The sequence below is a fragment of the Parus major genome, chromosome 14 (genome assembly GCF_001522545.3).
Source record: "Parus major isolate Abel chromosome 14, Parus_major1.1, whole genome shotgun sequence".
Taxonomy (NCBI): Eukaryota; Metazoa; Chordata; class Aves; order Passeriformes; family Paridae; genus Parus; species Parus major.
In genome coordinates this window covers 1,914,936-1,931,045 of record NC_031783.1, presented here as the reverse complement: position 1 = coordinate 1,931,045, position 16,110 = coordinate 1,914,936, and the positions used below count along the sequence as shown (strand labels likewise).

General features: G+C 46.6%; 1 protein-coding gene across 3 annotated transcripts in view; it reads left to right on the top strand.

Moving 5' to 3' along the window:
• C14H16orf71 (chromosome 14 C16orf71 homolog) overlaps positions 1-16,110 on the top strand; it is an 88,708-nt gene that overhangs the window by 48,204 nt on the left and 24,394 nt on the right. For 2 of the 3 annotated variants that reach the window (XM_033517937.1, XM_033517939.1), the window contains 8 exons: positions 337-559; positions 2,394-2,500; positions 5,381-5,535; positions 6,778-6,922; positions 9,651-9,779; positions 11,320-11,517; positions 12,727-13,053; positions 14,710-14,784. In XM_033517937.1, coding sequence (XP_033373828.1) covers positions 337-559; positions 2,394-2,500; positions 5,381-5,535; positions 6,778-6,922; positions 9,651-9,779; positions 11,320-11,517; positions 12,727-13,053; positions 14,710-14,784 — 1,359 coding nt within the window. The remainder of the gene's footprint in view (positions 1-336; positions 560-2,393; positions 2,501-5,380; positions 5,536-6,777; positions 6,923-9,650; positions 9,780-11,319; positions 11,518-12,726; positions 13,054-14,709; positions 14,785-16,110) is intronic. The other variant, XM_033517938.1, reaches the window with a different exon arrangement.

Here is a 16,110-nt window from a genome sequence, read left to right as displayed (position 1 = left end):
ATTCATTCATTCATTCCCAGGACAGGTAACCCAGGTGATTGATTGATTCCCAGGACAGGTAACCAGGTAATTGATTGATTGATTGATTGATTGATTGATTCATTCATTCATTCATTCATTCATTCCCAGGACAGGTAACCAGGTGATTGATTGATTCCCAGGCCAGGTAATCAGGTAATTGATTGATTGATTGATTGATTGATTCCCAGGACAGGTAACCAGGTGGTTCCTCTGTTCAAGTCTGGCTCTGACAGATCTGAAGAGCCCTTGAGTGGAGTGAGTGACTTTGGGGTGGGTTGTTCCATGTTTTACTCACACCTGTGTTTGTTTCCACAGAAAAGCTGCCTTCCTCCTACACTTCAGAGCCTGGCAAGGTGTCCCCAGTGCTGGCATTATGTGTGAGGGGGCCCAAAGCCCATGGCATCCTGCAGGACATCACCCAGATGTCCCAGAGCCGAGCGGAGCCTCTCGTGTCCCTGCCCCTGCCCGGCCGGGTGCACAGGGAGCTGTGCCTCTGGTTTGGAGGGAGAGCTGCTGGAATGCTGCCCCCAGCTTGCAGGTGATGGCCCCGGATGTTTGGAGCTGTTGTTGCAGGGGCAGGGAGCCCTGGAGGCAGGCAGGCACTCATGAGATCTCAGTGTCAGCCTCCCAAAGGTCCTGCAGCACAGGAGTGCAGGGGAGCAATCCCTCTACTTCTGTATTTCCAAACCAGTTATGCAGTCTGCAGAAATCCTTCTCTCTTCTGCAGCAGATCATGGAATCATGGAATATCCTGAGTGGGAATGGTCCCACAGGGATCATCCAGTCCAGCTCCAGCCCTGCTCCAGAACCCCACCCTGGGCATCCCTGGCAGCGCTGTCCAAACACTCCTGGAGCTCTGGCAGCCTCGGGGCTGTGCCCATTCCCTGGGGAGCCTGAGCAGTGCCAGCACCTCTGGGGGAACAACCTTTCCCTGAGATCCAACCTGACCCTCCCTGACACAGCTGCAGCTCCTGTTCTCTCAGTTCCTACACGTGTCAGGTGTGGGACAGTTGCAGTTGTTTCCCATTCCCCGTTCCCTGCTATCCAGGCCTGTAATTCCCTCCCTTGCTGCAAGATTTGGGAAGCTGGTGCTGGAGAAGGGCTGCAAGGCCATGTGTCAGTGACTGACCCTCTCCTAGGAAACCTCTGGCTTTGCCCTGTACATCAACTGATAAAGGGATTCTGTAGGAAAAGGTTCTTGGAGGATGATGAGAGAAATGTGTGAAAATGAAGGGTGGTTTATAAACCTTTAACTACATTAGAAATTGTTGCAGAAAGCTCAGACCTGCAGGTTCTGGAGAGGTTTTTAGGGATCCTGCCTGATCCTGGGGGCAGGGTGGCACAGTCAGAGGCAGCAGGCTGGAGGTGAGATCTCTGCACTGCTGTCAGTGCTTTCTGTGAGTGACAAAGCTCAGCCATGTGGAATCAACCTATGGATTGCTGTGGAGGATTATGTGTCAGAGTTCAGCTCTGCTCAGCCACAACCAGCAACTTCTTTATGTTTTAGATGTGAAAAAAGAAAAATCAATTTGGCCAAGTTTCATTCTCTTTATTTGTTTATTTTCCTCAGGGATGCCTTTTTCCTCTTACAAAGATGATGAATTCTGATCCTCTGGTATAACTCAGTCCGGAGCAGTGCTACATCCTAAATAATGCACTTGTCTTTCTCCTAATGCTGGTAATTTGGTCTGTTGGGAGACAGGAATACAAACTGCAGCTCAGATTGCCCTTTTCAGATTAGACTTGCAAATGCTGTGGGCTCCTGGGAGTGAGCAAGCAGGATGTGTTCCAGCCAGCTCCGTGGTGGTGGCAAGGGATGAGGCAGGTTTGCCTGAGCTCACAGTCCCAGCCAAAACTGTTCCCAGTCAGTCCCTGGCTTTCAAGCACACCTTCTGTTCACCCTGCCCTGATTGGGTCCTTTTGGATGTGCAGGAATGGTGTGGAAGTTTCTCTGGCAGGAACATCCCTGCCAGACTGGATCGTGCTTGTTGCCTAACACGAACCCTTCAAACTGGTTAAACTCAGCCTAAAGAACCCAAAGTGAATAGCAACTAGGATGTGTCTGTGGGTGGGAAAAGCTCTGCTGGTGCAGCCTGACATATTTCTTGATTCCCAGATTTCTTTGCCAAGCTGGCTACTTTGCATTAGCTACTTTTAATTGAACACAGGGAGCCTCAGGGGGAGTATTATGAAAAGATGTTCAGTCAGAGAGACCTTGATGCAGCTCATGTCATGGACAAGGGATTGGAATGGCTTTTCCAGTAAAGCAGTTTTACCAGAGAAGCTTCTGTGGCCTTGGATTTGTCACAGAAAGTAGGTTTGAGTCAGAACCTTTTAATATTTTTTATTTAATACTTACCATTTTTCTGCAGCTCTCAGAGTCCTTCACCAGCTGGGGCAGGAGTAGATGAAGCAAAAGTTGACCTCCAGGGCTTGATGCTGCCTCCACCTCCAGCCATGCTTGTCTCAACTACCAAAGGTCAGTGTTAGGAAATTAAATTTGAGGGTTTATGGTTCTCCTTCCCTGATAACATCACTTTACTCCAGCCCACCTAAGGCAATTCTGCCTCTCTGGATCACTCAGGGCTGTGACCTGGCCAGTTCTGGAGCCAGGAATGGATTTCTAGTGGGACACTCTTCCTCCTCGTGGGAGCAGCTGCTGGAGTCCTGGGGGCTGCTTAAATGTCACTGAAGGGGAAAAAAGAAACAAAAAAACACTTCTCAGGAAATCTCTGCACAAAGAAATGTTCATCTGTTTCTGTTCATCACAGAAACAGTCACATGAAGACCTAACAGAGTCCTTAACCTGCTTGTTTATTGATCAGAGATCACCTGCCTCTCCTGCTGGAGACTGAATATTATAATTAGGGAAATTAAATGGTTAAGGCTTCATTTAGGGCAGGACTGACCACACAGTCAGAAAGGAAAGCATTTTATGGGATTTATATCAACATATTATCACCTGGTTCCACTCACATCCCCATTTCCCTTTGCAGGAGCAGTATTCAGCTGAATTTGTACCTAACCTGCAGCAAACCTTGTCCAGGGGACACCTGCCAAGGCCCTGCCTGGATAAAAGGTGTTGGGGTCCTGCTGTAAAGGCCAGCATCCCCTGGAGTGGGGCTGGCACAGCACATGTGGGGTGCAGGGGGGTTGGGACAATGCTCCTGGAGCTCTTGGCTGGTTTCTGCTGCCCCAGCTGAGGGTGGTTTGACAGGAATGAAGCCTGAGGGGAGCAGAAGTTCAGCAGCTGTCAGAGGGGGAGATGGCAGAAGGAAAGCAGGATTGGAGTGACAGAGGAAGAAGACAGAGAGAATTACACTGCAAAGGAAAGAATCCATGAGAAAAGGATGAAAACATAAGGCAAAAAGATGAAAAAGGAGTGGAAGGAAAATAGAGAAGGGAGAAAGGAAAAAACCAATTTTGAGACAGTTTTTCATCTTTTGGCTCATGTTAACTCAGGTAGTTTGGCAGCCAGCCCTTGGCTCTGTTATTTGGGATTGGGATTGATGGCAGCTGGTGGCTACTGATGGAATGAGTCACATTTGCTGCCTCCCCTTCCTTTTATGGCCATTAATGATTCACATTTGCTGTGGGCTGCTGAGTTCCACCACACCACGTTCCATCTGCATTGAGCCTCAGAAGTCACTGTCAAGCTTTGCTCCTCAGATAACTTTGCTCTGGCAAGAGGAGCTGAAACTGCTCTGAGACCAGACACCCTTGGGATTTTCAGGAAAAGAAACATTCACTGCCTCCTTCCCTCTGGTCTCCAGCAGCTCCTGTAGAAGACAGGAATATTTACCCATGCAGAACAGAGGTACTGCAGCTGGGCAGAGCTGTCCCTTCTCAGTAATCAGAGTTTTGGAGACCCAAGCAGATACTCCTGTTCATTTGGGATATGTGCAGGCAAAAAATGTTTCTTAAAGTGTTCTCAGCTGGAGAGGAACCAAAATGTTCCAACCAACAAAGTTAGATTTTGACAGTTCCCATATTGTGAATATTGGCTAAAAGCCAGTGTTAAAGCCATAAAGCCAAACTGAGATTTTAGGCAAAGAACACCCTGCCTGTCCCATCCCTAGTGATAAATACAAGGTTTCCAGTACTTTGGTGCTGTTACTTTGAACTGCCAGGCTGAGCCTTGGCAGGTCAGATATCCATATCACAAAGTTTAGAATAAAAAGAAATATTCATTGTCCTACCCTCAGAATCAATTGGGAGACAATGAAAAATCCTCCACTCTCATTAAATCACTTGGTTAAAGCTACAAGAAATTACTGAGGCAGTGTAGAGGAAATCCACATAGAAATGGTACTGAAGATTTGTCTTCAAGAGCTCACTCTTGGCAGCTTGTGGAGATCTGAATATGCATTTTGAGGGATAAAAAAGCTGTGTTAGGACTGAGAAAGTGTAATAATGGAGGCCATGGTAAAAACAGAGAGCTCAGGCAGATCAGGGGCTTCAAGGAAAAGTCTTGAGCTTGTCTCACAGTGCTCAAGATGTGGGGGCTGCTCAGGAGGCCTTGGAGGCTCTTTCTCCTGAGTTTGCTGAAGGCTGGCAGTGAGCCTGGTATTCAACTCAGAAAACAGGAGTCTAAAAACCCAAGGTTCTAACCCAAGGTAGATTCCATCTGTGTGTATGATCTTATGGGATGAGGGATTCAGGGAGAGCTCCAGCAGCCAGACCTGATGGAAGAGGATCAGGTAGGAAAAGGCAGGCTGGTACCATTCCTGTGATGTCCAAGGAACCTGTGAGGCCCCAGAGGGCACCAAACCAAAGGTGAGATCCAGAGCTTCAGGAGCTTGTGCCACCATACAGGTCTGGGGTGAAGGTTAAAGGCAGGAACAAAGGAGGGACAATGGGAAGCAGAAGGGGATGCTGAGCAGGATTGCTGAGACCACCAGTAACAGCAGAGAGCAATGGCCAGAGCTGCTTCATGCCCTTTGGAGTGGACAAATTGATCAAGAACAAGTTCTTGTTGCCCTGTTTGGTCACCCAGAGTGTGGTCAGGCCTACAAAGCCTCAGTGCTGCCCTGAGAGCTGGGGCTGTGCAGGGACAGCTCCCACAGCCCAGCCAGCACCGACACACTGCCTGTGAGCAGCTCCCAGACCTGGGGAGACACACTGCCTCATCTCCTTTGATGATTCATAAAGACATTACTGATGATGCCATAAGCTTTCCCACTCTAGGCTGGCCTTGGATTGCAGTCATGATGAGCTGGATGCAGCAAACAAGCCGTAAAACACAGGGTCGCTGCTCAGGATGCAGCTGTTTGCTCCCAGCAGTGGGAGCTGCCTTGCATTGATACCACAGCTCCTGTGACAATAACATGCTGGTTTTCTTGCCCTTTCTTTGATCTAGGGGACATCATTCTGCTGGTGTCACCTGTGGTACCTCCACGTGCCTATGGGGCTGTGCTTTCCACCTGTGCCCGCCGGGGCTTTGTGCTGCAAGGACTGCGGCAGCTGCAGCTCTCAGCACAGCAAGGCCTTGTGCTTGGCATGACAGCAGGGCAGGTACTGTGCCCTTTGTGCCCTGGCTTACCCCTTGCTCTGCAGCTGATTGTGCCAGCACTCCTCCACTGAGTGCTTGAGGACATCCATTCTCTCTTTTCTAGCTCTCCGTGTTCCTGTGCTGCTCTGGCTGTTTTCAGTGCTGGCTTTTTTCCTAGTAGCAAAATCCCAGAAAGCTTAGCCTCTCTTGGAGAACAGGAGTGTAAAATCATCCTGCTCCTACTAAAACAAATGTGAATTTTGCCATTGATGTCAGAATAAGCAAGAGCTGGCAGTAGCTCCATGAACCAAAATACTGCAGAGGTGGTTCAGGAGAAGAGACTTCACTAACAGACTGATATTTGGTGATGTACTTCACAGTCCCTCTGGGCCCTTCAGCATGAAGTCCCCAACTTCAGTGCATTCCAGATGGCTTTCAAAAAGAGCTTTCAAAAACTATTCTTTTTTTCCTTTGAAGCTCTGCCTAACGTGGTGATAGGTTTGAGGTAAAGTGCACTTGGCATTTTGACAAGTCAGCCTAAGGAAACAGCAATAATCACAAATGCAAGGTTGCAGTCAAACTTAACATATGCAAGAAGTCCAGTGCTGCACTTCTTACATTATAAATCCCACAGGAATCATATGACACCTTCTCTCACAAAGGAGTGGGCTACACACTTCAAATCATCGTGCTGAGGGTTCTCAGTCAGGAAATGCATCATTTTGCAAATCAAACTCTACAAATCCCCTCTTTTCTGCTTGTTCTGTGATCAGGCCTGAGGAATAACAATGTCCCTGCCCATAATATTTTGTAGAATGAATATGACCTATTTATGGAATACTACAGCCCAAATAGACAGACATTTGGAGCATGCTGTTAAATGTCCCTTAAGGAGTTAACAGCAGCAACCATTGCTCCAATGTGCTGTTTGCAGCTACAATTTCTCAAAATCATCCCTTCATTTGGGACTCCAGATAATCTTTGAGTGACTTAGGGTGGTGCCACCTATCAGCTGAATTACAACTGCTGTGGTTTTAGCCCAGCCCAGCTGCAGGGCAGAATGATTTTGTGTTAAGCCTCTTCCCTGAGTTTAAATTAAGTTTCTCTGTCTCAGGAAAAGATGACGCAGAACACCCAGATATTGAAGTTCCTATGGCTCAGTGGTGAGCTGTATTTTGTTATGCCATTGTAATTTATCTATTTGCTTGAGCCCTATAGTAATTACATCTGGATTTAGCAGTCTAATCTGCCCCTCATTATTTCAGATTGCTGTCTTTTGCCCTGGCAAGAGTTCAAGCTCACCTGATGGTCCTGCAGGAGGAGAAATCCCTGCTGGAGCCCGCAGGCGCTGCCTGGTGCTGCTGCTGAGGAAGGAGAACGCCAGGCATCACATCCCTGCCTTGGTGACAGGTAATGCTTGCCCTGCCCAGCAGCCTGGGAGGGAGGGTTTGCATTTCAATGTGTGTGAGTCCACATTAGCAATCCAACCACAGCTGTACACTGCAGGGAATATTTATTGGGAATATCAAGGTCTGCTCATGTTGCTGTAGGAACCTCCAGACCAACATGTGAATCAGTCACTGCTACACATCCAACAGAGCTGCCTGACCTGTGCCAGTTGTTTGATGTTTAGCTCTGGAGTCCTCTTGAACTTGGAATCACCGAGCAGTTCCTGGTGGAAGGGGCCTCAGAAGGCCTCTCATCCAGCATCCTGCTCAGCAGAGCATCAGCAATGAATTCCCTCAGGATGCTCAGCGCTTTTTTTCTGTCAGGTCTTGAAAATCTGGAAGGACAGAGATTCTCCTGCCTCCCTGGGCCTTTGTTCCATCATTATGGAAAATGTTTCTCCTTTATGTGAAGTTGTAACCTCCTGTTTGGATTTGTGAGCTTTGTCCCTGGACGCTTCAAAGCTGGGCCTTGACTTTGGCATCACACACCCAACACATGCAGGTGTTGTTGGGGCTGTCCTGTTCAGGGCCAGCAGTTGGATTTCAAGGATCCTTGTGGATCCCTCCCAGCTCAGCATTTGCTGGGATTTTATGGCCTCAATCACCTCCTCTCAGAAACTCTTTTTGCCCAGAGAGGTAGGGTAGCCCAAATACAGCTGTGCCACTGGGCCTGAGGGCAGTGTCTGATCCTGTCAGCCTCGAGTCCTGCATCCTTGTGACTTCCAAGCACCCCAAAGTTAACTCATTTTGTACACTGGAACTGCCAAAACCCAGCCAAGCTGCTGCCTTAAATCTTCTTACTTTAGTTTCCATTTTCTTGAGGATCAGTTGACATCAACCTCAAGTGGGGAAAATCAGAGGCAAAAGCAGCGGTCAGGAGGGAACAGAAATCCTGCCCTGCTTGGCTCTTCCCAACAAGGGTCACTGTGGGTGACCCTTCCATTAACACCATCCCACACAGCCCAATTGTTTCCTTTAATTTATCCACAATAGCAAAGAACATTCAGAGATTGGGGGGGATGGGAGGTGGGGAGAACAATGACAATTGAAATAGTCCTGGGCTTTTTCTCCTGAGACTATCACAGAATGTTCTGAAAACATGTGCAGACACAGAGGATTAATCATGGCACAGTAATTACAGCCCCATGTCACCTGCTGCCTCTGCACCCAGGGAAAGTTGCTCATTAAAAAGTGCAGTTTCTGCTGCTTCCCTCAGTGCCACAGATGATGTTTTGTGTTCATGTTTTGCACGGGGAAATTTCCACTAGAAATATATAGGTGGGGCTGGAACAAAGGGTTGTCTGGAAAGACAAAATATTTTCCCTCATGCTGGAGAACTCAGGGTTTCTCTCTTTGGTTGTGACAGATTCTGCAAATGCCTCTTTCCATGTGTTCTGTGCTATTTTCATCAGTCCTGTACTGCAGAAAGACACCTTAGTCCATATTCCAGAGCCCTGGAGAGGAGAAGCTGATATTCTTTCCACACAAGCCTTGGTTTGGCCTCTGGGAAGTGGAGAATAACACTAAGATTGGAGTAGAGTAAATACCTCACCAAGAAGTTTTGCATTTGTCATCAATATGAAAGCACTTGCACCTTCAAGGTCTTGAACACTGTTCAATTTTCAAAGCCAGTTAAAATTTTACAATTACTCCTGAAACAGCAGATAAATAGATGGGTAGGGATCTCTGTCCTGAGGTTCAGACACCACACATTTTTTGTCCAAGCTTTACTTTCTGCCATACCCTGAGTTTGAATAAACAACAGGCAATACTGCTGGGACAGTGATGGCCCATTTTTGGTGCCTCATGCCTTTTGAATTTTGAGAAGCAAGTGATTGTCAGTGGTAAATTTGACATCCAAGCTTTGCCATCAGCCTCTAGCACCAATAATCCATTTCCCATGCTCCACTACAGTGAATTTTTGACAGGCTTGTACGGTAGGAAGCAATCAAATGTGTACAAAGTAATTTAAAAAATAACAAGCTTTTAAAAGTGTGGCCTGAAACATTATTACAGAAGGCTGAACTAATTGTTGTGGAAATGTACTGTATGCAACACCTTAATGCACTGCCTGTGCATAACCCAGCTCTTTGGAGGGAGAATGGGAGCCAAGAGATTGTGGCTTTAAGCACTTAGTGTCTGTAAAAGTGGTGTGGAATGGGAGATTTTCCAGGCTGGAAATCACAGGAGCAGAACATGATGTCTCTGTTCAGGTCTGTCACCCCAGCAACACCTCCCTGCACACGAGGACCCTGTGGGATGCAGGATTTTGGCCTCATGTCTGGAAGTGTGAGACACCTTGAGGGCCTCCACGTGAGCACTGGGCTCAGATCTGGGACCCTTCCTAGGAGACACCACCTTATTTAAGATATGTATTCTGATTCAGGAGCTCTGTGGCAGCATCTGTGCACTTGTTCCACCTTTCAGTTTCCAGCAGGGGTTAGAAGGGGATGGAAACAACTGGATGCTGATGAAAAAGCCAGAGAAAGCTGTGAGCCAGCCTCAGTTTTCAACAGCTCCTTGCCCTTTTTTAAGTGGTCCATGTGATTTGGGGCAGAGGGGATGGCTCAGTTACCTTTGGTGTCTCGGTGAGCTGTGGCCAGTGACTCCAGCGTTTGACAGCAGAGTGTTTTCATGTCAGGCTGAGCAGAGCTCTGCATTCCTCACATTTCCTGCTGTTCTGAGCACAGGGCTGATGGATGAGCTGGCAGAGGCAGGCCTTGGCATCGGGCACAGCATCCCCCCTGCAGCTGCTGGAGCAGCCCCATCCCTCTGCTTCCACGGGGCTCCGTACGCCGCGGCCACGCTGCACAGCCTGGGTAGGTCAGGGTGGGTGGGGAACTGCTCTGGCCTGGCCTTTGCAGGATCAGACACACAGGGGATGCTTTGGGTTGGGAGGGACCTCAAAACTCATCCCATTCCACCCCTGCCATGGGCAGGGACACCTGCCACTATCCCAGGCTGCTCCAAGCCCCATCCAGCCTGGCCTGGGATACTTGCAGAGATGGAGCAGCCACATCAACAATGGATTTTACTGAAAAAAAGCATTAGGAATATGTTTTTATTTGTAGCATCTCATGCACTGTTCTGCCAGTCAATCACCATAACTCTCATGGAATAATCAATGGAAATGAAAATGAAAATACCTTTTTAAACTAAATTAAAAGATGCATGCAAAAAGAAATTATTGAAACTTGACACGGTAACATCCAATTAAGTCTTAATTAAGATGATTAAAGATTAATAGCCAATCAATACATATTTATTGCCATAGTTTCAAGATAAGTCAAAATATTAAAATGAGATAAATTGGTGGTTGTGTGTAAAACTGAAATGTGCTGAAGTGATAAATGCTGGCAGATGTAGTTCTGAAGGTGCAGAAAAGGCACTTTCCAATTTCATTTTACTCAGATATTCTAGATTTCAGTTTGTACAGTTGTATTCACTTTGGTAACTCATTCATTCAAAGCTGGGAGACTGATAGGATTTCAAACAGCAAGGAAATGGCTTTTTTGTTCTTAATCTATGACTCACATGGGTGAGTCTTAAACCTCCTAGTTCTGTACACTTTGAGTAAAAAAATCCAATGTTTATTTTGCTAACTACAGGTTGGTGGGTTTTATGTGTTCAGCAAGTTAATTTAGTTTAATTTCATTTAATTGTTTGAAAATTTGGATGCCAGGACTTTTGAGTTAAAATATATTGCTCTCCAAAATCAAACTGACACTAAATCGTGAGGAAAAATGAAAATTAAATGGGTGTCATTCAGCATTCTCTAGCATTATGAAAAATTATGACGTAGGAATAAGTAAGTAAATAAATATTTATTGTTACAATATCCTAAATAAGCATGTAGTGAATCAGTATGGAACAAAGAGGGATTTCTGATGGGCCAGGGATTCTCCAGGCTGTGTTGTTCCCAACAGGAGTGTGGATACAAGCACAGTGTTACAGCAGTCCCCAAATTAGCTCCCAGTTGTGTGCCCTGCACAATGTCCTAGAAAGAAAAATGAGGTATTGATTTAATGTGAAGTCAGTCATTAGTTATCAACCCAAAACTGGTGCCTTAAATCATTTTGGTACAGATCTATCAACTCTGCCTAATGGTGTGAATAAGGATATCAAAATTACAAGGGAATGTATTTGCTTTACACGGCAAAATGTAATTCCAGGGAAGGACTGGGACTAATTAGAGGGGGTTTGCTGAGTTAATATTCCTCACTCAGGAGGCTTTTCCTGAGCTGCAGTGTGAGGAGACAGTGAAATGCTGGTTGGGATTTATGCAATTCCTTCACAGCAAAAGGGTTGAGATGTGTTTTCAAGGGGTAACAGTTTTGTTTTGATGCTCTCCCTGGGCAGGAGGAAACCTCAGCGCGGTGCCAGAGCCCCATCACATCCCTCTGGATTTTCTGTGCCACCGAGTTTACGCTGCTGAGCCCGGGATGGAGCAAGTGGTGATGCTGACAGTGGTGGGGATGCAGGCTCTGAAGAGTGCTGGAGAGCTCCTCCAGCAGATCCTGCAGATCCCTGGCCTCAGGGATCAGTCTTGGAGTGCAGGTGATCCCAGCTCTGGGCCAGGGCTGGAGACCTTGGGCAGAAAAGTTTATCCTGGTAGCTCTTTTTAGCATAACATGGTGGGAAATGTGGTGAAGGGGCCTCAGGAAGAACGTGTTTCCTTGTTACCCCCCCTAAAGAGCCACAGAATTTATCTCAGTTTGTTATGGGCAATCACAAACTGCTCAGGTGGGCATAATTTGCTTCAGAGAGCATCAAATGAGTTCCAAGAAGTGCTTGGGCTTGCAGAGCTTTTATGTAACACAGAGCATTTTGTCCCTCCCTGAGCACTGGGAGGCAAGGCTGGGCTGGAACTGGGGCAGGAATTTGGGAGTCACAGGCTGTGTTCTGTCCAGTGACAGCCTTGGTGAGCAGAACCAGGCACTTGAGGGCCTCACGCTCCGCTTCCCCCGCAGCAGCAGCGGCGATGCCGTCCCCACGCTGGCTGCTCACATGTGCATGAAAAGGGCTGTCAAGCCCCAGGCAGGACAGGGAGTTTATGTCATTTCATGTGCAGGTTGCACTCAAGTGTGATAACACAGGAGGTGTAGGCACAAAGGGCACGAGTCACGCTGTGTTGTATCCAGATCTCCCAAAACTATGTTGAAATCCTGACTTGAAATCCTGTAAAGTTCTCTATCCAAGATCTGGACCAACAGAAACTTCCAGCACTCATGGATTGAGCCCTAAATACCTTCCTACATAGTCAGAAGACAACTTTACAAACCCAGCAACATTGGAACTACTTTAGAGACAAGTCAGCATTCTGCTGTAGTTTGTTACAATGATGAACATTGCTTAAAGTGTTATGAGGGGTGCTAAAGAATCCATAATTATGGATTATGCTGTGCCAAGCCACATCGTTGTTATTGTACTCTCAGTGATTCCCTTTCAACTCTCCTCCATTAGCTGTGCTCTCTAATCAAATCATGGCAATTGCTCCCTGTGGCTCCCTCTTGATTTCCCAGATAACCCTATTTTTTTGTTCACTCTAATGGTATTTCTTAGAATTTGCATCTTGTGGGTTTTCCCAGTATATTCCTACATTGGCATTACAGTCCATCCTGGATGAAACAAAAGTCAAAACAGCACTGGAACTTGTGCAGGGAAAACAATCAGTGTGAAATAAAATGTTTGTGTCCAAAACAAAGCAGAGCAGCTATGAAACACAAACTGCTGTCTGCTTCTAAAAACATTTTTCTTAACTTGCAGCAGAGCCTGATTCAGGATTTGAGCTCCTAGGCCTGAAGTGGCTGCCCCACCTCACTCGGTGTCAGGCCAGGGAAATAACCCCTTTTGAGGCTGGGGACACTCAGTGGCAGAGCAGCCTGGACACGCTGATGTCCAAGCCCGTCCTGCTGTGCGCGCTCCGCGGCGTCGACGCCTTCCCAGCCCTGGGAGCTGCCCTGGAGGGATGGACACAGGGCAGGGACAGGCTCAGCACGGGTGACAGCCTCCCACAGGCAATAATGGCCTTGACCCCAGAGGTCACCTTCAGACAAGCCATCCTCTTCTTCACAGAGGCAGATCTGGTACCTGGTAAGGCTCATTTTATTGTTTGTGTTATCCTCAGCTATGGGGTGTGTGGGGGTTGATTGAACCTGGACAAAGGAATCCAGTGCTGGAGGTTTTCTCAGGCACAGAAAAATGTAATAATGTGGGGGTAAAGTCTGTGCTTGGCTGAATTAAGATGAGGCAATGAAACCAGCAGGAGCCAGCTGAGGTCATCTACAAGGTGGCCTATTTAATTAATGTGGCTGTGCTTGGCCTGGTGCCCTTTCTGATGATCTTGAGGTACTCCATAAGTACTAATTAGATATCAGATCAATTGGCAGGATCAGTAAATAATACCATGCATTTTAAACCTTCTCTACAAGAGAAACTGAAGAACAGAGCCCAAGAGCTCTCCCACCTAAATGTGGGTCCCTAATTGTGGTGCCACACTTTCAGCTTGATGCCTCAGCCTTGCCCCGTGCTCAGGGAGATGAAGGTGTGACCAATCTGTAAGAGCCAAAGAAAACAGGTTTCTTGAGAATTTCTTTTTATCCTGGAGGAGAATGAAGAGAGGAATGGAGACCTTTGCTGTCAAAAGCTTCTCAGAGTTCAGTGATGTGTGCCAGCATCGATCTTCCAGCACAGTAAATTTGATAGTTTCCTTCTGTACCAGGAAATGTACAGCCATGCCTCTTAAAACTAAATCACTGTGCAGACTCTGGGGTTATTGATACTGCATGCTTTAGAGCAGTGGACTACAAGCTCCCACTGTTTTCTTTTAATGTGAAATATTCAGAGAAGAATTGGAGCTGCCTGACTCCTCACACCCAGAGAGAAACAGTTCTGAGCCCTGACAGTTTCTGGCAGGGAATTGGAACAAGATGGTCCCTTCCACCCCAAGCCATTGTGGGATTTTATGATTACTCAGGAGCAGAGAGAAATCAAAGACTGTAGTAACACCATGTATCAGCTGAGGGGGAGTGATGCAGTCCCATAAGTGCTTTCGTGCTTTGAATTTCCAGCCCTTCCTTTATCTTTCCTTGGGGAAGAAAAGTCCTTTGTCATCAGCACAAACTTAGACACTTGTGTCAAACCCACTGTGCCTGTGTAGTGTGCAGTAACAAATTGGCTTTGCTGAATACCAAGAGGAAAGATTTGTCTGGGAAAAGATCCTGGGTTTAGGCTCACAGCAAGTCTGATTTGTCAGTGAACTATGGGGGTGTTCTCTGTGAGACTGGTGAGCAAGAAGAGGAGCCTTCAGAAGAGAAGGCATCAGACATCCCAAAGTGGTGTCTAAAATTGTAAGAGTTCACACACTGCAGCCCTTAATTAAAGTTATCTTGAGATGGAAAGGCAAGGTAAGAGGAAAGCAGAGCTGTGAGCTCAGTTTATTGAGGAAGGTTGTAATGGCAGTGCCAGCCTTGTGCACCAAAGCCACTGTGAGGAACAAAGGAGCACAGCTGAGGCACAACTTCAGCATCCTGCACTATCTCTTTTATAAGGTAATTCCATTTTTAATTTGTGTTTTTATTGTTGTGGGAGGAATGGAGAGGCCTCCTGCTCAAGAACAGCTCTCCAATATTTTGTAGCAGGTTGAACATCTGCCCTGCTAAATAAAATTACCTTTGTCACCCTCCAGCCCCAGACAGTGAAGGTTTCCCATCTGTGAATCCATAAAAGTACCTGTCCTTCCTTTTCCAGATCCAGAACACCGCCCTGCTATGAAATACCTTCCACCCCCTGGCAGGAGCTCCAGGACTGAAGGGAAGACCACAGGTAAGAAAAAAAAACAAGTTATTTTAGACTCTTAAATAGATTGAAAAGAACTGCATGTCCTGTGTCAGAGCCATTGAAATGGGATTGGTAAACCCTTGGTTAGACATCCTAATCCCAGGCAATTGGGAAGGAAAGGCCAGTGCTGGGGGAAGGTGTGAGTATTGTCACATTATCTCTTCTCCACAGTCCTGAGAACGACCTGCTGAGGAATGGTGTGGAAAGTCAGCTGGAAAAGTAATTAATATCAGCTCTTTAGTGGCCTGTTTCAGGTGTAGATCCCAGAAATGACAATTTTCATCATGTTTTAGAGGGGTGAAATCAGAGCAGAAGGTGAATTTCCTGTCTCAGATGGGATGTCTCTGTCATTTACATCCCAGTGCTGCCAGGTCTCCATGGGATTCACACATCCTGAAAGTCCTTTCAGATAACCCCAGCACTAAGGAGAAAAGCTGGTGCTGGGAGGATGAGCTAAAAACTTATGAGACAAGGCAAGGACCTTAGGCCTGGTTCTACCTGCTATTTGTGCTCTTATTAGTGCAACAAAGATGTGGAAAGAGAAAGAGGAAATTAGGAATTAGGAAAAAACAACTTTGGCTAAATACCTCCCAGATACATAACCCTGGAAAATAGATATACATGGATTTGGACAGTTATAAATACAAATAAAAAGAGAAGGTAATTCTGTTCTGACAAACAGATTTTAGTTTTTTCTTATCTACCTTGGACATCACAGTGGCTAAACTTGCCAGTCACTGGAAAAGAAAATCTTTTATCAATTTGATGCAGGATTCCCCTCACTGTGCCCTAGATCTGGATAACTTCTCAATTCTAATGTGCCTGAAGTGCCTTAATTTTCCTCATCTCCAGGTCACTGCAGGTTTTACATTAGTCTGAAGAGAACATTTTTCTATTGGCTTTTGTTCTAAGCTCTGATTCCCCAGCCTCCTTTCATCCTGCTCTGCTCTCCTGAAGAACCACTGGAGCAGTCACTCCTGGCTGCCTGGGGAATGCCAGGGAGGTTTTATCAGCAGCACTTCTTTGTTTCTGAGACAACATCAAGCAAAACACCTGAGATCTGGGAACACCAGAAGCAGGGCACCATCTGACTTGACTGGAATATTGGGGGCACAGATGGGTTTAAAATCACTGTTTTAAATCCCAGAAAAAGTAACCAAGATCCAACATGATTTAGGACTTGCAGTCCTGATCAGCCTGTGCTCCTGGGATTACCAGAGAAGGGGGAAACACCCTCCAGGGTGTCCCAGGACATCTGAAATCAATCCATCCATGTCCCAATGTAACACCCTAAAATGTCAGTGTGTCACT